Source organism: Mirounga angustirostris, unplaced genomic scaffold (assembly GCF_029215605.1).
Source record: "Mirounga angustirostris isolate CCGP_5_RB_7025 unplaced genomic scaffold, mMirAng1.0.hap1 SCAF_15, whole genome shotgun sequence".
NCBI lineage: Eukaryota > Metazoa > Chordata > Mammalia > Carnivora > Phocidae > Mirounga > Mirounga angustirostris.
This window is the reverse complement of record NW_026991723.1, coordinates 61,586,275-61,610,884: the sequence shown is the minus strand read 5'-3', so window position 1 is coordinate 61,610,884 and position 24,610 is coordinate 61,586,275. Positions and strand designations below refer to the sequence as shown.

The following is a 24,610-nucleotide window of genomic DNA, read 5'->3' as shown; positions in this document are numbered from 1 at the left end:
CCAAGGCTCCTAAGATGCCCCCATTGGGCCCAGAGTACCCCTTTTTGTACCCAGCATCTCCCGTGGCCCCCTGAATTGTACCTTCCCCCCCCGCTCCCCCCGAAAGGTTTTGCTGCACTCCAAACCCTAGAGGGCCTTTTCTGTGCAGTTCTTGCTTCAAGGACCCTGGGCAAGACAGGATCTTCTGGAGCAGTTTATAGAGCACGGTCTTCAAAGGCTTATTGCCTCAGGATACACACCAAATCTCACCCCTTGCCCCAGGAAGATGTACATAATAGAGGCTTGGGTCTTGCTTTTGGACAGTCTGGGTCTTCTTTACCTACCTTCTCACTATTGATTGCCTGGAGTGAACAGTCAGAATGAAACAAAAGGTTTTAGAACCTCACTGGACAACGGGAAAGCATCTTGCTCCCCAGCATCCAACCAGCCCCCAGAGTTTCCCTACCATCTGCCTTCCCGGCCCGGGGCCCATATGCCTCTGTCGTGGCAGGAGGCCCAGAGCATGGGAGTCCCAGTCATCTGTCAGAACCTGCAAGAGAGGCTGTGTGTCCATTTGCCCACTGGTCCCCCAAAGAGCAATGAAAGCCTTTCCCTCTGCCAGGCAGGCCTTCCCAAAATCAGTTGAACAAGCAGCTGAGCAGAATTGTTCTGGGCATAGATCTTTCTTTCCATCTGGAGATGTGTCTAATTGTTTTTTCCGTTTTCATAGCTGAGACTGATATGGGTATCACCTGCCTCAAGTTCTCCCTGCCTCATGGATGTAAGTGTTCAAGGCAGTGTGCGGAGGGGGGCGGCCACTGAGGGGAGGAAAGAAAGACCTTACTGGTAGAAGAGTAAATATGTTTAAGACTTTGGGAGAAAAAGGAAGTAGCTGTTTGTCTTGTGTTGATGAATCAGTAGAGACTTTAGTGGAAACAGAACCCTAGAGCCCCTCAGAATCTTCTGGTTTATTTGGCCTCATAGAGACACACAGAAGGGAGATAGCCGGGGCATCATCAAGGAAGTGCATGAAGTGCCTCGGTGCAGGAGATGCCCCTACAGCGTTCCTACAGGGGGTCCTCTAAGCTCTGCTTGAATATGTGGGTGATGGGGATCTCACTACCTAACAGCATACTTTGGGTAGAAGGGACCACGGATGGCATGAACTCAGCGTTTTTTGCCATCAAATGCTCCAGTTCCCTTTATGGTCTTCCTTTTGTGTGCTTGGCTCAGGCACGTTTCTGATGACAAAGAGCTCATTACCTCCTAAGCTGGCTCATCCAGCCTGATCACCCCCTCCTCACCCAGTGCTGGCCCCAGAGACTGAAAAGCGAGCACCGTAGGCCCTCCCCCCCAGTAGCACCACTTGGTGGGAGAGGTGGACAGGTAATCAGATAGACATCTCAGGGTGGCCAGCACAGCAGAAACGTGCATGAGGGCACAGGTCTCAAGGAGGAGGTGGCCGTGATCTCCCTGCAAGGTCTGGGAGGGCTTCTCAGAGGAGGTGGCTCATGAGTTTGGATTTCAGAGCACAACTAAGGATAAGAATTTGTGCAGGAGATCAGAGAGAGGAATATCATTCCGAATAGAGAGAATCGCTGGTGCCTGGGCCAACAGCATGAGCCAGAGCAGTCGGGGCGGGGAATATTCAAGCAGCGTGGGATCCGTTGGATGCGAAGTGCCCCGTGGGGGGTGGCAGGAAAGGGGCTACGCCCTGCTAAGAATCCAGAGTCTAACCTGATGGTTCAGTGGGGGCAGCGAAGGGTTTAAACGCAGGAGACTTGCTTAGATTTGCATTAGAGAACAGCCCCAGGACGGCAAGGGGGCGGGTCGGATGGATGAGCAGGAGGTGAGGGTAGAGGTGGGAAGAGCAGCCAGGGCTCCCCAGGTGGACCAGCGAGTGGTGGCAAGGAACACATGAACAAGAATCAGACACTGATTAAGAACCTCAGCCCCTCACACACCTTCGTTCATCTAATCCTTACAACCATTCTATGAAGAAAGAGGCACCACTGTTCCCATTTCACAGATGAGGAAATCAAGGCGCAAAGACATTACACGACCTGCCCAGGTTCGCATCGACAGCAAGTGACAAAGCCAGGACTTGAACCCCTGTCAGCCTGACTCTGGAGCCCTGCTTGTCATGACTGACCCAGGTGGCAACATGAGTACACGGAGGAGGGGGTGTACAGCAAGAGACGTGCAGTAAGATGGCCATCAGGCGTTGCCTGGCAGGACAGAGTCTGCCACCGTGGGTCATACAGAGAGGCTCTAGTGGAGGGACTAGCTCCTGGGGTGCAGGAAGGTTAAGGAAACAAACATGGGGGTCGAAGCACCTGGGGACTAGCAACCACAGGAAGCCCTTTTACTCCTATGCCGGAAGGGATCGAGAGAGGAGTGTTTTCCAGAACCCAGAGAGGGCCTGAGCCATGTGAACAGACCCAGCTTCGGCCAGAGATACAGCTCCGAAACAGCGGCAGCAGGGAGCACACACTCCATCTTCTCTCTCCTGGCACCCTCCACTCTCCTGATGGAACCTTCCAAGTCCAGCCGAAAGCCAGAGGGCGAGGGAGCCCAGGAGGTGCGGGCACGGGGCCTCGCCTCTCAGACACAAGGAAGGGCAAAGCATGGTCTGGGCAGAAAGTGAGGCAGAAGCCAGGCTTAGCGGGTGGAGAGGAGAGTGGCGGTGGGGAGGATTCCCCAAGGGAGAAGACTTCCAGGTCCTTAACTGGGGTGACAGTGGATGGCGTGGATAATGGCACCACTCCCTGAGTTGGGAGGAAATAGAGCTGCTCAGAGGAAGAGCCAACGGGCTCAACTTTGGCTGTGGAGTATGAAGTTTTATGACACAGCTAGGTATCACCTAGGTCTCTGGTGACAGGGCCATATGCAGGTCGGAGCTCAGGAGAGAGACAGAAGCTGGGAAAGATGTAAGGGACTTGTCAGCACAGAGAAAGTAGTTGACGCCTGAGAGTGGGGGAAATAACCCGGGGAGAGCCCTTAGAGGCAAAGAGAGTCCATTTCCATCTCAAAGAGATGGTGGAGGAGTGGGAAGAGAAATAACATCCCTTTTGCAGAGGTCCCGCCCCGCTCAGTGAAGACCCTGGGCCCAGCCAGCCCGTGGTGGGCAGCTCTGCCGGTGGGGGTCCCATTGTCCCGCTTTCAGAGTTCTTTCCTCCAGTGTTGTTTCATCCTGGTCTGTGGGGCTGTCTTTAAATGGCATGAACACCACAGTGTGTGAGGTGACCTGCTGGGATCGTCTCGCGCAAGAATATAGCTTTTATTTATTTTTGGTTTTTATATAGAAAAATATGAAAGAAATTCAGCTTTACTAAGGTGTAATACTTGGAATGGCCCTGGAGCCCTGGTGCAGTGTCCAGTCGTCAGATGAAGGAACTCTCCAGAGAACCGTGTGGTTGATCGATCCATGACGCCAGACGACAGTGGGGTGTGTGCCAAGGGACTCCAAGGCCACCCCCAGTTCAGCGATTCACTAGGGGACTCAGCACATGGTCGTACTCACAGCAGCGATTTATTACAAAGAAAGAATATAGAGCAGAATCCACAGGGGGTAAAGGCACATGGGGCAAAGTCCACGGGAAACCAGGCCGGGGCTTCCACGGGCCTCTCCCAGCAGATCACACGGGACACCCTGAGTCCCCCAGCAGTGACTGGCGACAACACGTGTGAGACGCCATCCAAGGGATTTTTGTTGGGGACAGGTCACCTGGGCCCCCTCTGCTCAGCACGTACCAAAATTCCAGGGTCCCGGAAGGAAAGCAGGCGTGCAGCATAAACCGTGGTGTTGGCCCAAACAGCTCCGGCCAAGAGTCACTCTTATCACTGAGGGGACGGTGGGAACTGTCCCCAAATCCAAGTTCCCAGACGCCAGCCAAGGGTCAATCTGGCCAGCAGGCCCTCCTAAGGACAGGGTCGGGAGCATGCTCCATTAACCCTTTCCTGCCCAGGCCCCCTCAGCCATTCTTCGCTTTCCATTTATGGCAACATGTTGCTGTTTCCAGATGCCAGGTTAGGTTTGTATTATCAAGGTGTAACTAATTTATAGTATTGAGTCTTAATGAATTTAGCCTTACAAAAACAGGCAAGTGGCCCAGAAATCATTACTTCAAAGAAAACATAAGTCAGAGCAACTCTAAGAATGCTAAGCACGCTGGAGTGACATTTCCACCCAAAATAAGAGATCTTTGTTGGCCACATAAAAATCAAATGAGACGATTTCATCCCCTACCATCCTTTTTCAAATGTCCACGTTGCCTTTTATGTTCATGTTTCAAGTTGTTCTTTCTGATAGGAGAACATGGCCAAAACACTTGGAAGCCATTGTCTTAACATTCCTGCCGACCTGTTAGCATTACGGGTGTGTGGGCTAGCCTGCGCCCCTCGCCCTGTGTGTCCTGTCCCTTTGACAGCTGACTCCTGGGTGTGGATGAACCAGCTTCGGAGTAGGAACCTCTATCTGAGGAGGAGGCAGCAGGATGTAGGGGAGAGGGGGCGGGGGGCAAGGCTTTGGGTTCCAGGCTCAGCTCTGCGGCTGTGTGCCGTGGTTCAGAGAAATGTCTTAAATGCCCTGAGTCTCTGAGTTTCTTCATCTGCAAAGTGGTTTTCTCACTCAACTGGTGGCTCAAAAAAAAAACCACTCTGTTTTGTTATTGTTGTTTTATTTGTTGTTTTTATCTTTATACACTTAACCTCCAGCCTAATAATACTTATCAAGTGAACAGATGAATGAATGAATGAATGAATGAATGATCTGTAAGGTCCTATGCAACCCTGACAGACTACAGATTTGTGAGCTGGTCTTGGATTAAGCTCAGGTCTAAATTCCCAATAATTGGGCATTATTATTCCTCCCCGCCTGTTGTGTTCACTTTTCTTGCATTGTTGGATTATAATATGGGTAATAATGTGGCCCTCCGGTGCCTTCTCTAAAGTACTGTGATTCATTCTTGCCTGTCTGAGTTATCCTTGCTTTTGAAATTAAAAAAAAAAAAAAAAAAAGTGACGTCTCCACCTGTCCCATTGTCAGCATTCAGACCTGAGCAATCACTGTGATGCTCTTGTCCTTCCTTAGGGGGCCGGCCTCGCCATCTTCTCAGCCAGGTCCTGCTTTCACAAATAAAATGGAGGGGAGCCTGGGTGGCTCAGTCGTTAAGCGTCTGCCTTCAGCTCAGGTCATGATCCCAGGGTCCTGGGATCGAGCCCTGCATTGGGCTCCCTGCTCAGCGGGAAGCCTGCTTCTCCCTCTCCCACTCCCCCTGCTTGTGCCCCCTCTCTCACTGTGTCTCTCTCTGTCAAATAAATAAATAAAACCTTTAAAAAAAAAACAAATAAAATGGAAAGGGGACATGTTCTGTCTCTGGAAACTGGAGGCTAGAGAGCCAAGTTGCTAGAAGGGCAGAGTGAAGGTACTCCATGCAGGAAGTCGGCTGGGAGCATTTCTAGGAACTTCCTACACAGGCTGAGGCACCCTGGGCTGGAGGGGCAGGGTGTGGCCAGGCACACCTGTTGTGTCCGATTCCTCGGGGCACGGAGGGCCTCACCTGTCCACTCCAGCCTGGCTGTCTCCCTCTTTCTCCTACTCCCTTCACCTTCCTGCTGTGTTCAGCTGAGGTGGGGGGGTGGGGGGGGCGGATCTTTCCAAGGGAACTTAGCACAACAGAGCTGAGGGAGAGCGGAGGAAAGACCAAAGCCCAGAATCGAAGCTCACAGCCACATGGCTTTCTCATCCCAGTGAGCAGGAGGCCCTAGGACTCCGTGACACACAGCCTGGAGCTAGGCAAGTCTGCTCAGTTTGGGAGGGTATCCAGACCAGCCGGTGAGGGGGGAATCTGGAGAGGCTGGGGTCTGGCCGTGACGGCAGGCCAGCCAGGGAATCGGCATCCAGGATGCCCCCACGACCTAACAGATGGTGGCCATCCATCCCAGCCTGCAGGGGTCCAGCCTGTCTGTCACCAATGCAGGGCTGGGGATCAGGAGACATTTAATCCTGGGGATTAGGTGAGAGCCAGATAGGGCCTTAGTCTGAGCAGGAACCTAAGGTCCAATGGTGGGCTCAGGGGCCAGGCTGGCCTGGTGCTGAGTATCCAGACTCTGGGGTCACACAGTGCAGTAGGAACCACACAGCAACCATGGCAGATGGGGCTGGATGGTAGGACCCAGGCAGCATTTGCTTCTCTCTTCTCCCAAGACCCAAGGAGGCAGGCCCCTAATGGGAGCAGGAAGGTCATGGCCCTTCTGTTCCGGTCTTCCTCCCGAACTGAACAGCCCCTGCAATGGTCTGGAGCTGGCCTGGGTGCAGCTGCCAGCAAGGTGTCCCTGGGGCCAGCTCTGGCTGAGTCTTGCCATGCTCCTCCAGAGTGGTGGATTTGCTGAGCCCTGGAGAAGGACCACAGCAGGCTGGTTCTCCTGCCCAGTCTCAGCCCCTGTGGTTCAGTGCCCTCCCCTATCTGCTGCCCACAACCCGGGAGCTGGGAGTCCCATTGAAGAGGTTCCTGGGGCCATCTGGTCTCCTACGGACTCAGGTGAGGAGACAGGAAGTCAGCGATTATGTTCACCTCTGCAGATCTGTCTCCTCATCTAAAAGGCTCTAAAGAAGGAAGGGAAGGAGGGGGGAAGACCAGAAGGCTGGTCTGTAGTCCCTCAGTGACCCCTCAGTGCTCCTGGGCGCCTCTGTGCCTCTTCTGTGACTGGCTCCCTCTGGGCTGTGGGCCCATGGAAGGCAGAATTTGAACCTCACAGGCCCCTGTGCCCAGGGCCCTGGGTCTAGAGAGTGGCTGACAGAACTGTCTATCAAATTGAGATGTGATTGAAGGACTCTTGATGATAGTAAAACTCTACAGAATGTAAGATAGACATCACCTAGAATCTCCCTGTTGGGACATGCTCATAAATGGTGAGGTCAGTCCACCTAGGAGTTGTTAATGTCTCTGTTTTCTCATGGCCTCTAGGTCAGGACCTGGATTCTCACCGTGGGCTACACAACCGCCTTTGGGGCAATGTTTGCAAAGACATGGAGGGTCCACGCCATCTTCAAAAATGTGAAAATGAAGAAGAAGGTAATCACTCCTGTTTCAGGATGTTTGCAATGTTCACTTGGCGTTTATTTAGCAAATATTATTAGGCACCTACAATGTGCTTAGCCCTGGGCTATTTGCTGGGGATTCAAGCTACACACAGTGCCCATCCCCAGCACCTTCAGCCTCCTAGTGAAATCAAACAGCTAACAAAGCATTTACAACACACAGTGGTAAAGGCTGGCTGGAAATGTCTAGGGGCATTGGGGGTACAAGCACTCAGGGAAGGCTTCATGTAGGAAGTGCCCCCAGTGCTGAGACCTGGAGGATGAGTGGGGGTTAGCTAGGCAGAGGCCTGTAGAGGGAGCTGCACGCATGGAGGCCTGGGGAGGGACTGGGTGTGTTCCCAGAGCTGGCAAAGGCTCATTGCGGCCAGGACATGGTGTTTGCCAGGACAGGGTACGAGACGAGCCACAGAAAGGAATCTGAACTTTAACTTGTGGGCAGTGAGGAGCCCTTACAAGAGGGGAGTGAAACAGGACACAGACCAAATGTAATGCTTCCATTTTCACAGAGGCCCTGAGAGAACAGGGGCCCGGCCTTGGTGTGGGTAGAGAGCGTTTGCCACCCATGTGGTTACGTGTAACCAGAATGTTGACTCGACTTGACTCTTAGGATGTAATCCTAGAGAAACTCTCTCCACCACTGTCGTGTTAACTCTTCTGGTGGCACAGTTCTTCCCATGCTTCTAGAGAAAAAGACGAGTCTCATGACTTTGAAGGCCCTCTGGCCAGCCCAGCAACACGTGGAGTCCGTCATAATATTCAGAACTTCAAACTGCCTTCAAAGGCACAGCGTCCCCCGGCTCAGGCCTGCAGCGGGCCAGCTGCCCCGCCTGGGAGAGATGGTGTGCTGGGCTGCTTCTCTCCTTTGCAAGCCTGAGCTGTTTCCCTGTCATCCCCATCCCAAGGTTTCCGAACCCTCTGGAGTTGGAGCTTGGAGCGATGGAAGGAGCTGCCATGGCGCTTGCTAGGCCTGGTTAAGCACACCCTTTAGACTCTCCTAGGGGGCTTTTGTGGGTTTTTCAAAGGCCCCAGATCCGGAACGTTCCCTCCGGCAGCGCCCTTGACGTGGGTGCCGTACTCCCCCAGGGGACCATGTGGCGGTTCCCCCGCCCCCGGCCACATCTGGTGCACAGGAGGCATGCGTGCATCCTTCCCCCACACGGACTCGAGGGGTTGATCCCACTGCAGCAGCCGCCCCTCTTGTTCCGCCCCCTGGAGCATCTGACCTGCCGTGGGTCTTTGAGCAGACGTCTTCCTCTTTCAGGGCCTCCATTTCCTTATCTGTGAAATGGGGCCATATTGAAATGGTACTGTCTCCTGGGCTGTGGTTCTGCCCGGTGCCCAGTGGCACCACTCACTCATCAGCCCCTCCACCTGCCGGGGCTGCTTTAGGAGCTGCTGTCCGGATGAGGGAGGACTGTCCTCTCTGTTCTGCCCCCTGCCCCCTACCTGGACCACCTCAGGGAAACTGCAGGCTGCATTTAGAGGGAGGAAAGAGTCAGTCTCTGCCACCCACTACCTGTGCTCACCTGAAGGGCCCTCCCTCATGGGCCTCAGCAGCATTTATGACAACTCCCTTCCCTCTGTAAAATGAGAAGCATGGCCCCCCAGTCCTTCTCAGTCCTGACTGCACATTTCAAGCAAACGGGAGCTTTTGAAAACTCCAAGAAGTAACCCAACCCAAGCCATGTGAAACCACTTCTCTGGGGCTGGAACTGAGCATCAGGAGCTTTTAGGACTTTCCCAGGTGATACTAATACACAGCCAGAGCGGAAGACCTCTGGTCTAGATCAGAGCTACTCCGAGTGTGCGCTGGACCAGCAGCATTGTAGGCCTCACCCGGGAGCTTGTTCGAAATGCCGATTCTCGGGTTGTCTGGGGGGCTCAGTCAGTTGAGCATCCGACTCTTGATCTCAGCTCAGGTCTTGTTCTCAGGGTCGTAAGTTGGGGCCCCACGTTGGGTTCCACACTGGGCATGGAGCCTACTTTTAAAGAGAACGCAGAGAGGCACCTGGGTGGCTCACTTGGTTAAGCATCTGCCTTCGCTCGGGTCATGATCCCAGGGTCCTGGGATCGAGCCCTGCGTTGGACTCCCTTCTTAGCAGGAAGCCTGCTTCTCCCTCTCCCACTCCCCCTGCTTGTGTTCCTGCTCTCGCGCTCTCTCTCTCTCTGACAAATAAATAAATAAAATCTTAAAAAAAAAAAAAAAAAGAGAGAGAGAGAAGAAATGCAGATTTTCAAGCCCCACCCTAGCCCTAAGAATCAGGATCCTGGGGTGGAGCCCAGGATCCTGCCTTCTCTCACCAGCACCCCCAGCCATGCAGATGCAAGCCAAAGTGGGAGCGCACCAAGGGACCAAGTGACTTCTAGGGCCCCTCCTGCGTGGTGGCTGTGATTAGAATTGCTCTGCCATTTATAACAACTCCATCCTGGCTTCAAAGAATCACAGTGTTGATTCCTTTGTGTCAATATGTGATTCATCCATATTGTCATCAGTAATAAAGAACCGGCCCTTGTTTTCCATTACTCATGTGATCGCTGAGCAAGAAGACTCCCAGTTGTCTGGCAACAATTGACAAACCATGTCAGGGAAGACTTGGGGAGTTCAGTCATCCGAGAGCTCTGCAGGGGGCGGGGCTGTGGTGTGGCCACACCTTCTGGGGGGCCAGAGCAAGGCAGCTGGAACTCAGGCTGGCGGTGGGCCAGGGGCCCTGGGAAGGGGCTTGTCTGAGAAACTGCCAAAGGCTTTGAGTACAAGATTTGGTCACCAGTTTTGTCTGGTCCGAAAACGACTAAGGCTAGATGAACACACCATCCCAGGGGGAGAAACTTTTTGTTCTAGTTTTGCTTTCTAGTTATTCCAGAACAGGTTTGCAGTGCTGCCACCGACCATCCCTTATCAACAAAGAAGAGGAGGTTAAAGGTGTAGAAGAGAAATTTATACCTTAAAATCCCCAAGTCAGGGAACCAGATTGTCTTAAAAGGGTTGTGGAAGTACAGGTCAAAACTGGAATTAAATTCTCCACGAGTCCAACCCTTTATGTAGCTAGCCAAGGTTGGTTTTTATTGTTGTTGTCTTGTTTTATTGGTTTCTTTTAAAGTTTAGACTCTTTTTTTTAAGATGGGTCCTTTCATTTTTTTTACTGACATGTTTACTGGATTTACATAAGTTTGCAAATGCAATATATACTTGTTTTCATAGTCTTTTTATCCTTCTCTTCCTTCCCTGGCTCGTGCCTCCTCCTCCCCCAACTCACAATGGCATGCCCTCCCCAACACACATAACACAAACTTCACCCCATATGGCCACATTTTTAAAGACATTAGAGGAAGAGAAGCCTATTAAAGGACATAGTGACATGTGGGGACTTAATGCTTCCAAATCTGGTGTTTTTATGGCATGTTACTGTTTTTTTTCTAAAGCTCAATCATAAAATCTTGAATTGGAAGACTTACTACAGTCTTTAGTCTGCATCTTAATAGGACCAAATAGAGACATTGAGACAAGAGCAGAGATGAGATCTTTTGTTCTGGAGGCAGATATTTTTTTGGAGGACAATGCAAGTTCACTACAGGGGCGCCTAGCTGGCTCAGTCAGTGAAGCAGGCAACTCTTGATCTCGGGGTAGTGAGTTTGGGCCACATGTCGGTTGTAGAAATTACTTTTAAAAATTTTGTTAATTAAAAAAAAAAGCAAGTTCACATGTGACTTGGTAATACTGTTGCAGACGGTAACATGGGGACAGACCTTCCTGTGGGCTCAACTTCAGCAAAATGCCAAGAGAGAGCTTTCAGCAGCTTCACCGGAGAGCACCAGTCGTCTGAGTGATATGCATTGCCCAACTCCTGGGGCACCGTTCACTCTGTACTCCCCTGGAATGGTGTCCTTGAGACTAGGCAATGAGTTGGTCCTAGCAGAAGGCCAGTCTGAATCAGCAAAATATCTAAAGTCTCTTGAAGAAATAAACCAATGCTCTATTTCTGAAGAAATAAACCAATGCTCTTTTCAGGAATCAGACAACTTTTTCTGTAAAAAGCCAGATAGCCAAATATGGACTTTGCCGGCTGTTGAATTGCTGTTGTAACCACTAAACTCTTGCTGTTGGAGAATGAAAGCAGCCATAGACAAATACATAAATGAATGGATATGGCTGTGTTCCAATAAAACTTTATTTTCAAAAACAAACAGTGGGCCAAATCCATAGTTTGCTGATCCCTGCTCTAAACAACGATCGAAAGTGACATTTAGTAATAATAGCCGACAGCCGTTGAACAGTTATAATAAACCAGACTTTGGTAATCTAAGACAGTTTATGTGATTAGTGCCCCCATTTTGTAGATGAGCTAAGAAACTTACCCAAGGCCACATAGCTCATTAGTAAGATTCACACTCAAATCTAATTCCAGAACCTGAGCTGAATCATTATTACTGTATGCCTTTACACCCACTGAGACTGGAGCGCTAGTAAGCTCCTGGCTTCAGAGAGAGCGCTCAACGTGATGGCATCAGTGTGCACCGACATGATAATCAGTGCTGAGCATGTTCAAGGTCACTGCTTCCTGGAAGGTAGACCGTGAAGAGTCATAGATCTGTTGTCTCAGGGGATCTGGAGGTGACGACCCTTGCTGGTGGGGGAGGTTTGGGGAAGGAGAGAGAACTCAGAGGCTGAACCCAGCAACTCCACCTGCCTGGTATTTGTGGCACCATCATCTTCCTGACCATCATGATAGTCACTACTCTGAATCGAGCCTCCTCCCTGCTCACCAGGACGCCTGCACCAACTCCTAACTGGCCTCCTATTGCAGGCTCCCCTCCTCGGCTCTACCCTTCCATGTTGCAGAGAACTCCCCATCATGATGCTTCAACCTCCAGCAGCCCCATGTAGGGGCCCCTTTCCAGTGTCATGCAGGCTTTCCCCCTCCAGCTAACCCCCTCTCCAGCCACCCCACCCACCCCACTCACACAGAACCCCTCACAGAAAGACCAGGGCGTTTCAGACAAAAGAACCAGCACCTACAAAGATCTGGAGGGAAAAAAATCACAACTCAGCCAGAGACTCGGGAGTGGCTAAGCATTAACAAGACCATGTTTGTGTTTGGGGAGTAGTCAGGCCAAACTCGGGAAAGACCTTGAATGTCAAGCAAAGGAGTTTGGCTGGATTTATCACCCAGGTGATGGGGAGTCACAGGAGAATCCTGAACCAGGGGTGACATGATGCGGTCACTCCCCTGACCCAGCCCCTCAGCTCTTCCAGCTGCTTCCTCTGTCTGACGTCCCTTCTCCCCAGTGGCCTCCAGCAACTCCTCCGTGAAGCCACCTCATCACCTCCCCGCACCCTCTTGGATTCATCCAACGCAAGTCTGCCTCTCCTCCCAACCTTCGGGGCCCCTGGAGGGCAACAACGGTGTCTGTCCTTCTCTGCATCTCTGATGCCCAGCACAAGGCCCGGCACGGAGTGGGTGCTCGGGGCATGTTTTCTTAGGCCATCATCATCGACCAGAGCTTAGGGGGCGTTTTTTCTCTGCCAGGCCTCAGCCAGGCTCTAAGAATACAGTGATGAGCAAAACCAAGTCACACGGAGTTCACAGCCCAGAAGGGAGGAGAGACACAAACCAAATGATCACACAAATAAACGTGAAGGTGCAACTGTCACTGGGTCTCCAAAGGCAATGAGTGTGGCCATAAACTCCAGTGACTGTCCCCCAGCCTTGTAGCGAGGACAAGGAGACGAAGGTGTGTGCCCCGAAGGGTTTGGGGGCTGTCAGATGAGGAGGGTAAGAAGCTAGAGCAACAGGAGTCCCATGGGAAGTAGGACCCGAGCCCCGGGCAGGAGGCAGGGACCTTGACTTTACAGTGCCCCTTTCTCCTGGCTTCTTCCTGAGGCTCATTCATTCATTCCCCAAACATTCTCCAGGAACGTCTGAGAGCCAGCCTCTGTACAAGGCGCCAGGGCACAGAGGGGAGACTAGTTGGTCCCTACCTCCTCGCTGACCGGAACACGGCTGCAGCCCGCACCTGGTGCAGGGCATGCCTGGGATCCCTGAGGAGCAGCTGCTCGGGCTCAGTGTTGAGGTCAGGGTAGGGGGGTACCAGCAGGAACGTGGGAGAAGGAACTTCCAGGGTCAGGCACAGTGTGGGCACGTGCCTGGGGGCTCAAACAGCCCCGGGGGAGCATTAAGTAGAGAGGCCCCTTCCAGCCTGTCCTCCATGTCCTGAGCTCCTTGGGCAAGTCTTCCTTTTGCCCCACTTCCTTAAGGCTAGCAGGGAGTTGCCTAGCTCCCCAGAGGGCAAGGGTTAAGTAGGATTTCTGCAAAGCATCAGGGGTTCCCTGGATGCCTCTGGAAAATCTCAAAAGAGGCGGCTTTGCCAGTGCCCAGCCTCCACATAAAGCAGTTTTGGTGGATTTGATCTCTTTGGCAGGAACTCAGCAATATTTTCCTGTTCTTTTACAATTCGGCAACACAGAGGCCTCTTGAGTTCCTATTTCTCCTTTGAAAATGGCTTTAATCATTAAAAGCTGGACCTGGTGATATTTCTTAAGCTTCTGCCTCCGTTTTGTTTGTTTTTCTATAGTGTCTTCCAGAACGACTTCATCACGTTCGCTGCTGGGGGAGGAGGCACATAACCGTGCCATGAATGAAATACAGGTTATCTCTGGAGCTGGCCGTGTTTGTCCCCAGGCCAGTCCCTGTCAAATAGACATAAAATGGGGTGGGAGTTTCACCATGTAATTAAGACATCCCAGGCTGCAAAGAGGGATGGAAATTATATTTCTTTCTTTTTTTTTTTAATATTCCTTCACCTCAATTGGATCCATCAAACCTTTAAGTGCCTACGGCTTGCCAGGCCCTGCTGAGGGTGCACAAAAAAATAAAATCAGCTTCCCTTCTGTCAGGGGCTCCCCAGTTTCTTGAGGAGGATAGAATAAAACACTATAGCATCTGGTCGCTATAGCATCTGGTCGCTGCTGTAAGTGTCGGAGGGTGTGGACTTTGGAGAAAGGCAGAGCATGGTTCAAATCTGGACTTCACCTCATACTAGCTGTGTGACATTGAGCAAGTTATTTAGCCCCTCACAAACCTCAGTTTCTTCATCCATAAAATGGGAATAATTAGGGGCACTTGGGTGGCTCAGTCAGTTGAGCGTTCGACTCTTGGTTTTGGCTCAGGTCATGATCTCGGGGTCGTGAGTTCAAGCCCCGTGTTGGGCTCCGCAGTCGGCGTGGAGTCTAGTTGAGATCCTCTTTCTCCTCTTGCCTCCTCTGCTCGTACTCTCTCTCTCTCTGTGTCTAAAATAAATAAATCTTTTTTTTAATGGCAATAATAATAGTATCTGTCTTTATTAGAGATAATATATGTAACCCATTAATCAGCCTAGAGGCAGGCACAGAGTACATGTTCACTAAATAGTAGCTGTTCTTCTCCTTGTTCTTCTAATAGTAGTAACTATGACTTCTCCGGCTAAGTATGTGAACAAAGTGCTATAGGAGTAATTAATTCTCCTGTGGGAGTTAGAGGGGACTTCGTGGAAGAAGTGACAAGGATCTGGATCTTTAAAGATCATTAGGAGTTTGCCAGACATAAAGAATAGAATGTCTCAGACAACAGAACTGGCACCTAGAAAGGCCTGGGGGTGGGAGTTTGGGTGGAACGGTGAAAGTCACAGCAGGTCCAGAAACTAGGAGTCCTCAAACCTAAGTGTGTGCACATATGTGTCTGGGGAGTGGTCCAGCCAAGCTCATGAGAGGCCTTGAATGCCAAGCAAAGGAGTGTGGCTGGATTTCTCCTGTGGGTGTTGGAGAGTCTCGAGAGATTCTGAAACCCCTGAGCCCGCCCCTTAGCTGCTGGTGGGGAAGCTCTCTCATGTCTGCTGCCTTCTGGCCCTGCCCTCCCTGCAGATCATCAAGGACCAGAAGCTGCTGGTGATTGTTGGGGGCATGCTGCTGATCGACTTGTGCATCCTGATTTGCTGGCAGGCTGTAGATCCTCTGAGGAGGACGGTGGAGAGGTACAGCATGGAGGTAAGTGCCCACGGCAGCAGGAGGGAGGCCCGCGGGGACGCTGCTCCCAGACATTCTGGGACAGGGAGGCAGCACGTCGCCCTGACCGCCCCAAGGGCGCTGCTTAAGACGAAATCAAGGTTGTTCCAGGGGAATCTTCACAGCTCCACGTGGGCCCACATTCCCCATCAGAAACTCCTCATTTAGTTCTGTTTTGTTCCATTTGAGACACATTCCAGAAAGGCCAAATAGAAAGTCTTCACTCCTGGGGAAAGCACAGTGAAAGAATTGTCTAGTGATATTAATATATGCAGAAATAAGAAATGTTAGGCCATTTAAATGAGTATATTTTCTGCCCGTTGTCAAAGCCCGCATTTATAGGATTCATCCATCCAGAAATACATTGAATTTCAACCTCCTTTTAAGCAAGTTCCCTAAGGAGTGCTACTTGGGAGTAAACATTCTGGTAGCTCCTTCTAGTTACTATGTGATTTTCGAAGTGAGGAGTTCTGTTAAAATAAAGAACCTTACATAAAATTACATAAAAGTATATATTTTAACAGTCTTGCGTTCAGCCTTACCCTCTTCTCACACTGGTCTTCCCAGGATGCTCCAGATTAGGGAAGTTCAAGACCCTTTGGAAGTTGTGGTTTTGTTGCCTTGCTCTTAGAACAGTTAAACCTGCCTTCATGGGAGAGGGCCGGGCTTGAATGGCGTGCGCCGTGCATCCTGATCTCCATATGGTGTAGCAAATTCTACCGAGAGAACCGGTGTCCGCATTATTAGAGAAATCTTTTTGTGGAATGTAGTGTGGATTCTTAAGCTAATGTGGAATTGGTCATTTTATGCACTGGGGACAGAGGTTTTTACCCTTCTGGACAAGATGGTTTTCTAGCAAATAAGAAGCCCAGCTTCATTTGCAGGGGAACAGATAGAGGGTTTACCCAGCACAGGGAGAAGTCAGAAAGCCAGTGCCGGGGCAGAGAATGCCCCTTCCTGCCCGTGCAGATGTAGGAGACAGCCTTAGGGCCGGGGCCTCTGTCTCCCGGCCTTCAGCCTCACTTCGGGAGGGAGCAGGACTCCAGGCAGGCACGGCCAGGACTGCCGAGGAGGAAGGCCCAGACGCGGGCTGTACCCGTGGGCCGAGGGGGCAGGAGGTCACTGGGGCAGACAGGCTCCAGAGGGGAGGTGACGCCTGGTCACTACTCATGACCCACAGTTGGCAAAGGAGCTGTCCTGCCCCACCCCACTCCACCCTGGAGACTTCCTCTTCCACCGCCAGGAGTTGGAAATCCGGACGGGGTGTCAACAGGAGGAAGAACTGTCATGGCTAGGTGGGCCTCTGGGCTAGGGAGGCCCGGGGGTTGCTCATCACCAACCCTAACGCCGATAACCGCAACAGCAATGGTGGTGGTAGCCAGCTCTGCGCGTTAACTCGCGGAATCCTCACAGTAACTGTACTGCAGGTGCCCCCCCCCTTAGCCCCATTTTAGTGATGAGCAAACAGAAGCCCAAAGAGATTCTTTAAGTGACCCAAGGCTACCTAGCAGGTTAGTGGCAACACCACTAACTACCCTCTCACACACTCCCCTCCCTGCCTTTCAGCACACAGATGGCGCTTTGCAGTTTTTAGGGCCTCTCACAGACCTTGGCCGTAGGCACAGATCTGTGAAGTGGGCAGGGAAGTGCTTTCACTTTGTGCGGGTGAGGGCTCGGGTTAGAGCGCCGGCCAGACCGAAGGCCCAGGATGTCAGGGAGGGAGAAAGCGAGGTGCGCAGAGCTGGCCTGAAGAACTGGAGCTGGGCGGGTGGACGGAGGCCAGACCCGTCCACTGGCTCACAGCCTTGCCGGGGTGGGGTGGCTGGAGAGACGAGCCGCTGCCACCTCCACTCAAGGTTAAGGTGGAGGCCAAGTATGCACCAGGGGTCCCCCACACTCTGGCTGTGGCACGGAGAGGCCGCAGGGCTGGCGTCGGCCTGAGTCAGCAGACTCCGGGAAGTGGACCCGGGAAGCCAGTCCCCCTGGACCCTTTAAAGGAGATCAACCTTGTGCAGTCGGATTAGCGTAAGTGACAGTTTGCTATCACTGACCTTACCTTTCTTCCTTCCTTTCTGAAGTAAGTGCGGAGGCTCTCGGTGGCTCTGTGCAGAGAACCCTGGCCCATGCACCACCTTCCAGGGCAACGGGTCTCAAACAGAGGAGCCGAGGGGGGCCATGGAAATGCCCCACTGCGTAGATGAGGAAACTGAGTCTGGGGAGGGGACGTTCCTGCCAAGGGGCATCCAGACTTTCCAAGGTGAGGCCTGGAGGACAGCCAGCTCCCTGGCTTTCAGCCCAGACACTCTGTCTCAGTTTCCCTCCAGGTATCTGCTGAGATTTCTCTGTGAACCTTTTCTGGCCTGCTCCTCTTTTCCTCCTCTTATTTTTAGGGTTGCCCTGTCATGCTGTTGCCATGGCAGCAGAACCCTTTGCTTTGTCGACCTTATTGTCATTTTCCCACCAAGCAGCACCAGGCAGCCAGTTGATTTCTCTCCGGCCCTCCTCCGTCGGACACGGCGTGGTGGTTGAACAGTGTGCCCAGGGGATGAGGTGTCCTAAATTGTCCTTCAAGGGGCTGTTTTGTCCAGGGCCCCCAGTGAGAGAGAAAGTCTCTGCTTGGGGAAGAAGTGACCAAAGACCTTTGTGGTCTGTCCCTACCGCCCTACCAAATGGACGCATTTGGTTGCTCCGGACGCTCTGGATGCTCTGAACATCCCAGGATTCTAGTCATAGGCCTTGCTCTGTGTTACGCTTTCCAGCCTTTGCCCATGCTGTTCCCCCTTCCAGAACAGTCTCTGACAAGTAAATGAACTTCAGTTCCAGGCCCCTGGGTTATCTCTACAGGGATGTGTCCCTGAGTTCCCTGGCTCCACCAGATTTAAGCTCTTGTTCCTCCCCACTGCTGTGCCTAGCTTCCCGACACTCCCCTGTCGGGACACTTAGCGTGCTGTTCAGCTCCACTGCGTGCATCCCTGCCCCTGCTCTCACTGGACCGCCAGCTTCTCCAGGACAGAACCACGTCACAGAGACCCCCTCCCCAAACACACACTGCCCAGCCAGCACCCCTGCACATGTCTTCTGCTGGGGAGACAGAGGCAAGCACAGGCGCCCTGGCCCCCGATCTCATGGCACCCACAGGCTAGTTGGGGGGCAGATAGTAAACACACAGACAAATAAGCGGGAGCACTTTAGATCGCGTAGATTCTATTAGCGATTAGAAGTAAATAGGATGAAGAGTTGGCAAATAACAGGACGGACCCGTGGAGGAGATTCTCCCGGTGAGAGTGCGTGTAAGTGTCCGGAGAATGAAAATCTGATTCTGGAGTCCTATTGGAGATATCCCAGCTCTGCACCCTTACTCATTTCCATGCAATAAATATTTATATAGCACTTGTTATATGCCAGGTACTATTCTGAATGTGTGATATGTATCATTTTTTAAAGTGTATACTTAATAGGCTTTGTTGCTTAGGGCAGGTTTTGGTTTACAGGAAAAATTAACAGAAAGCACAGAGAGTTTCCATATACACCCCACTCCATACCCCACAGTTTCTTCTATTATTAACATGTTGCGTTGTGTAGTGCATTTGTTACAATTGATGAACCAATATTGATTCATTATTATTTACTAAAGTCCATAATTTATGGCTAGGTGGGGTTCACTTTCTGTTGCACATTCCGTAGGTTTTGCCAAATGCAAAAGTCATGGATCCGCCATTACAGTGTCATACAGAAGGGTTTCACTGTCCTAAATGCCCTCAGTACTCCACCAGCCCCTGGCAACCACTGAGCTTTTTGTTGTCACCATAGTTTTGCCCTTTCCAAAATGTCATATAGTTGGCATCATATGCTAGGTAGCCTTTTCAGACTGATGTCTTCAACTTAGCAATACGAATTGAAGGTTCCTTCATGTCTTTTCGTGGCATGATCGCTCATCTCTTTTTATCACTGAATAATATTCCATTGTATGGATGGACCACAGTTTATCTGTTGCCCATCAGAGGACATCTTGGTTGCTTCCAAGTTCTGGCAATTATGAATAAAGCTGCTATAACCATTTTTGTGTAGGGTTTTGTGTGGACATAAGTTTTCAACTCATTTGGGTAAATAACTAAGAGCACCATCACTAGATCATATGCAAAATCTTTGTTTAGCTTTGTAAAAAACTGCCAAACTGTCTTGCAAATGGCTCTACCATTTTGCATTCCCGTCAGCAGTGAATGAGAATTTCTGTTGCTCAACATCCTCATCAGCATTTGGTGTTGTCAGTGTTCTGGATTTTAGCTATTCTACAGGTACGAAGTGATATCAGATTTTTATTTTAATTCACATTTCCTTAATGATGTGTGATGTGGCACACCTTTTCATGTGCTTATTTGCCATCTTCTTTAGTGAGATGTCTGTTTAAGTCTTTTACTTGCTTTTTAATTAGATTGTCTTCTTGTTGAGTTTTAAAAGTTCTTTGTATATTTTGGATGCAAGTCTTTTATCAAACACGTTTTGTGAATCTTTGCTCCCAGTCTGTATCTTGTTTTTTCATTCTTTTAACATGGTCTTTTGCAAAACACAAATTGTTTATTTTAATGAAGTCCAACCTATCTTTTTTTTTTCTTCCGTTGAGCATGTTTTCAGTGCCAAGTCTAAACACTCATTTCCGAACTCAAGGTCACCTAGATTTTCTTCTGTTATCTTTCAGAAGTTTTAGAGCTTTGCATTTTACATTCAGGTCTATGGTCCATTTTGAGTTAACTTCTGTGAAAAGATACAAGGTCATTTTCTAGATTCATTTTTATGCATGTGAATGTCTAGTTGTTCCAGTACCATTTATCAAAAATACTATTCTTTCTCCATTGCCTTTTGGGTCTTTGTCATAGATCAGTCGACTATATTTGTATGGGTCTATTTCTGGACTCTCTATTCCTTTCCATTCATCTATTTGTCTGTTCTTTTGCCAATACCACATTGTTCTGATTACTGTAGGTTTATAGTAAGTCTGGGAGTCAAATATGTCCACTTTCCAACTTTATTCTTCTTCAATATTGTATTGGCTATTCTGGGCCTTTTGCCTCTCCACATAAACCTTAGAATCAGTTTGTTAAATGCCTTGCTGGGATTTTGTTTGGGATTGTGTTGAATCTATAGACCAAGTTGAAAAGAACGGATAGCTTAACAGTATTGAATCTTCCTATCCATGAACATGGAATGTGTCCCCATTTATTTAGATCTTCTCTGATTTCTTTTATCTGAGTTTTGTAGATCTCCTCACATAGATCTTATACATATTTTGCTAGATTTATACCTAAGAATTTTATTTAGCTTTTGGTAAAAATGCAAATGGTGGTGTATCTTTAATTTCAAATTCCAGTCACTCATTTCTGGCATATTGGAAAGCAATTGACTTTTGTATACTAACCTATGTCCTACAACGTTGCTATATAATTGCTTATTAGTTCCAAGAGGTTTTTGTGGGGTTTTTTTGTTTTTGGTTTTGGTTTTTTTTGACTCTTTGGAACTTTCTACATTGACAGTCATGTCAACTGCAAAGAGATAATTTTATTTCTTCCTTCCCAAACTGTATAACTTTTATTTCCTTTTTTGTCTAATATTTGTATTAGCTAGGGCTCCAAGTACAATCTTGAATAGGAATGGTGAGAAGGGGACATTCCAACCTTATTCCCAATCTTAGAGGGAAAGTACCCACTTTCTCACTATATTAATGATGTTAGTATATTACTTTTTTCTCAAAGAGAGTGCCTGTGTGTGTGTATGAAATAGTTTGAAATAGTTCTGCTGGCCAAAGCCAAGGGTGACTTTGGGGAGGTGACAGGAAAGACAAATGAAGATGTGGTCAGAGCCTGGTTGTTAGGGACATTATGTGCTAAACAGAGGAGTTTAAACTTCAAAATTAAAGACATTCAATCAGGGAAGTGACATGATCAAGTTTGCCGTGGCTGCATGGTGAGAACAGATGGAGGGGCGAGGCTGGAGGCCCAGAGATGGCTCAGAGATGGTTTTTGCTATAATCCGGGCAGGAGCTGATGGTGACCTAAAGCAGGGCAGTTGCAGTGGGAACAGGAAGAAGTGGATGGCTTTGAGAGAGATTAAGGAAGCAGATATGACAAGACTCGGTGATTGATTGACTCTAAGGGGTGGGACAGGGAGGCAGCAAGGGCAATGCCCAGATCTCTGGGTGGTGGATGGCAGTCCTGTTCACTGAGGCAGGGTGCAGAATAAGGAGCAGGTTTGGGAGGGAATGTGAGGGTCTCACTTCTGGGCAGAGGGGCTCAAAAGATTGAATACAGAGTCCTGGAGCACAAAGGAGTAGTTTGTCCAGTGACAGAGATGGGGACGGAGGGCAGTTAACACATCAAGGATGGAAGCTGTGGGAATGAGTATAATCACCCAGGGACTGGGTGCAGTAAGAAGTGAAGATGTCCTGACTAGAGCCTGAGCAACCACAGAGCACTGATGGGGACAGAAGAAGCCTGGGAAGGGAATTTTGAAGTGGTGGTCAGGAAGGAAGGGAGTAGCCAGGAGAGAGAGGTGCCTATGCACAGTGGGCATTTGAAGGAGGGGGAGCTCTGAGACAAGTGCCACAGACCAAGGCAAGGACCGACAGGTGCACCCCCTTACTTGGCCCCGGGCTTAGTGCTCCCACACTGCATCTCAGCCCTCCCTCCCTCTGCTTTGCGGCATCTGATGGGAAGATTGGCTGTTTCTGCATTTCAGATAGAGCAGGTGTGGGTAAATCTGCCAAGGATGCTAAAAGGGGTTTTTTAACTATGATTTGTATTCTCGAGAAAAAGGGAAAACACTCATTTTTGAGTACTACTCTACTAGTGGTGATAGTGAGTAGGTGTTATATACATGGGTCTGGAGTCTGGGGAAACATGTAAGCCTGAGATGGGAACTTGGATATGGTCAAAATATAGATGGCACTGAAAACCTTGGATGAGAGCACTAAGATGGTGCTTGGATGAGGGGTGGGGCATACAGATGGAGAAGGGAAGGGGACCAAGGACAGACCCTCAGTCACTCCAGTGTTTGGACATCAGGAAGGTGGGAGAGAAACAGCAAAGGACCTAGAAGGAGAAGCCACCGAGATAGGAAGAAAACCAGGTGAGTCTGGTGTCTAGGAGACCAAGTGAAGAAAGTGTTTCAAGAAGGAAGTTTCAATCAAGTGTGTCAAATGCTGCTTTTAGATCAAGTTAAGATGAAAACCAAGAATTGACACTGTGTATATGTATCCATACACACACACCCATATGGGATGTTTTTCTTTTCAGGAAAATAATTTGAGATAATTTCCCCCTCAAGTAAGAGCAGTGTGTACTAATGCTGTGAAGATAGCCTATGAATCTAGTGGAAGGGTTGTTTGGGTTTTTTCCCCAAGCCTTCCTTCTACACCAGGCCACCTCTTACACTTCCACTTGACCGCTCTGAAATGGTTTGGAAGTGAAGAGAAAATGGCGGACAGCACTAAAGGTCGCTGAATGTTGAACACCCCACAGAGCCTCAGGACAGCCACTGAGGCAACATCCTGAGACCACCTGCCCTCCCTAAAGACATCCCCCATCTGCTCCCAGGCAGGTTGCAACAAGAGGTGGAATCGTGTGCAGTCCAGGCACCCATGGGAGCCATGTGTGTGGTGTTTATTTATGGAAATGGTGAAAGGCTGTCTCCACAGGCTGCAAGCCGCCCACATCGAGAATTCCCAGCACTCTGGGTTCTGTGGCTTTCTGGCCATTTGGGCAGTAATCAAGTTAAGGGCAGTCTGGAACGGAGGGGTATTTCAAACTTCCCTCCACGTTCCATGCTTTTACCATCCTTTTTGCGGAAGCAAACCCAGGGCTTTAAAAGTCATAGACTACACTTGGCTTTGAAACTGGTGGCTTATTCCAGTATGTTTCTATGGCAACAGATATTGGAAGAGGCAAATACATAGAGTTTTAAATAATTTTAAGTCTTATCTTCTACACTCCCTCCACAGTTGCTCTGCAAAAAAAATCCAATCATAGAGCACATACTTTCTGGAAACATCTGGTATCCTTATAAAGCTTGTCCAAGTTCCATCTCACACTATTCATTTTGAAATAAAGAAATACTGGGACGCCTGGGTGGCTCAGTCTATTAAGCGTCTGCCTTCAGCTCCAGTCCTGATCCCAGGGTCCTGGGAATCGAGTCCTGCATCCGGGTCCTTGCTCAGCAGGGAGCCTGCTTCTCCCTCTGTCTGCAGCTCCCCCTGCTTGTGCTCTCTCTCTCCTGCTTTCTCTGACAAATAAATAAATAAAATCTTAAAAAAAAAAAAAGAAAGAAACGAAATAGATACCAGAATGGCCAGGGTGAGGGTAGTGCTAAGCATCAGGGTCCACTCTGCTCTGTGGGTTGCTCACAGGTGGCCTGGTGGTCCAAAGCTTTGATGCAAAGGGTCACATTCCAAGCAATGGGTCATCACTGCCAGCCCTGGACTGTGGGACAGGTCTTTATCATCCATAGTCATCCATGGGGTCCTGGATGGCTGGGGCCCCGGCCAGATTCGAACCAACTCCAGGCAGGGGAGTGGGACCCCACGAGGACCTCTGGCAGAGTCTGACTACTCACCGGAGACAGCTACACAATCTGAGCTTCTAGCCAGTTCGTTCTCCCGGTTCAAATCCTCCCCATCAGCTAGAGGATGAAGCCCACACTCCTTAGCAGGCCCGGAGGTCCTCAACGTTCTGACTTCATTTGCCTCCCCATCTGTGAGCCCCTCCTTACTCCTTGTGCTCAGCTACCCTGAATGATCGGCGCTCCTCCAACACATCACACTCTCTCTTCCCCCACACCTTTGTACGTGCTATTCTTTCTACCCAGAACACTCTCCTGAGCACCCCAAAATGCCATCTTCATGCAAAAATTTCCTATTTGACCTTCAAGAGGCAGCTGGAAAGCATCTTCTCCAGGAGGCTTTGGAACATGCAGACTGCCTTGGATGTGTCTGCCTAGGCCCCTTCTCCCGTTTGCCCCCTCATTCCAGTCACAACACTGATAACTGACTGTCTGTGCACCTGGCCCCCCAGGTCTGTGACCTCCTCGGAGGGCAAGGCCATCTGTGTGTCCCCAGTACCTACTCACTGGCAGGGCCTGGCTCAGAGTAAGTAGTCAGTAAATATTTATTGAATAAATTGTTTCCTCCACCTGGAACTCTCTCCCCATTGCCTCCATATGTCCAAATTCAACCCATCTGTCTGGGCCCATTAAGCCGGCTTCTCCAAGAAATGTCTTTGCTGAGTTGCAATTTAATTTAATATTACACTCTCACCTTTTATCAAGGGCCCACTTATGGGGCTAAAGCTGCCAATTGAAGAATGATTCAGCATCTTCTCTAAAGGACTGTTGTTCAGTTTGTGACTTAGTGCCCCTGAGATGAAGATCCACAGGCTAGATCCTTACAGAATTTAGCGCCAGGAAATGGGTTGTGCTCTCCCAGTGAACTTGAATCTACTTCCTTCCTT

The 24,610-nt window shown here is 49.9% G+C and overlaps 1 protein-coding gene across 1 annotated transcript in view; it reads left to right on the top strand.

Annotated features, from left to right (window-relative positions):
• The window catches only part of GABBR2 (gamma-aminobutyric acid type B receptor subunit 2), a 344,696-nt gene that overhangs the window by 274,248 nt on the left and 45,838 nt on the right, over positions 1–24,610 (top strand). The window contains exons 12-13 of the mRNA XM_054509321.2: positions 6,948–7,055; positions 14,976–15,098. Coding sequence (XP_054365296.2) covers positions 6,948–7,055; positions 14,976–15,098 — 231 coding nt within the window. The remainder of the gene's footprint in view (positions 1–6,947; positions 7,056–14,975; positions 15,099–24,610) is intronic.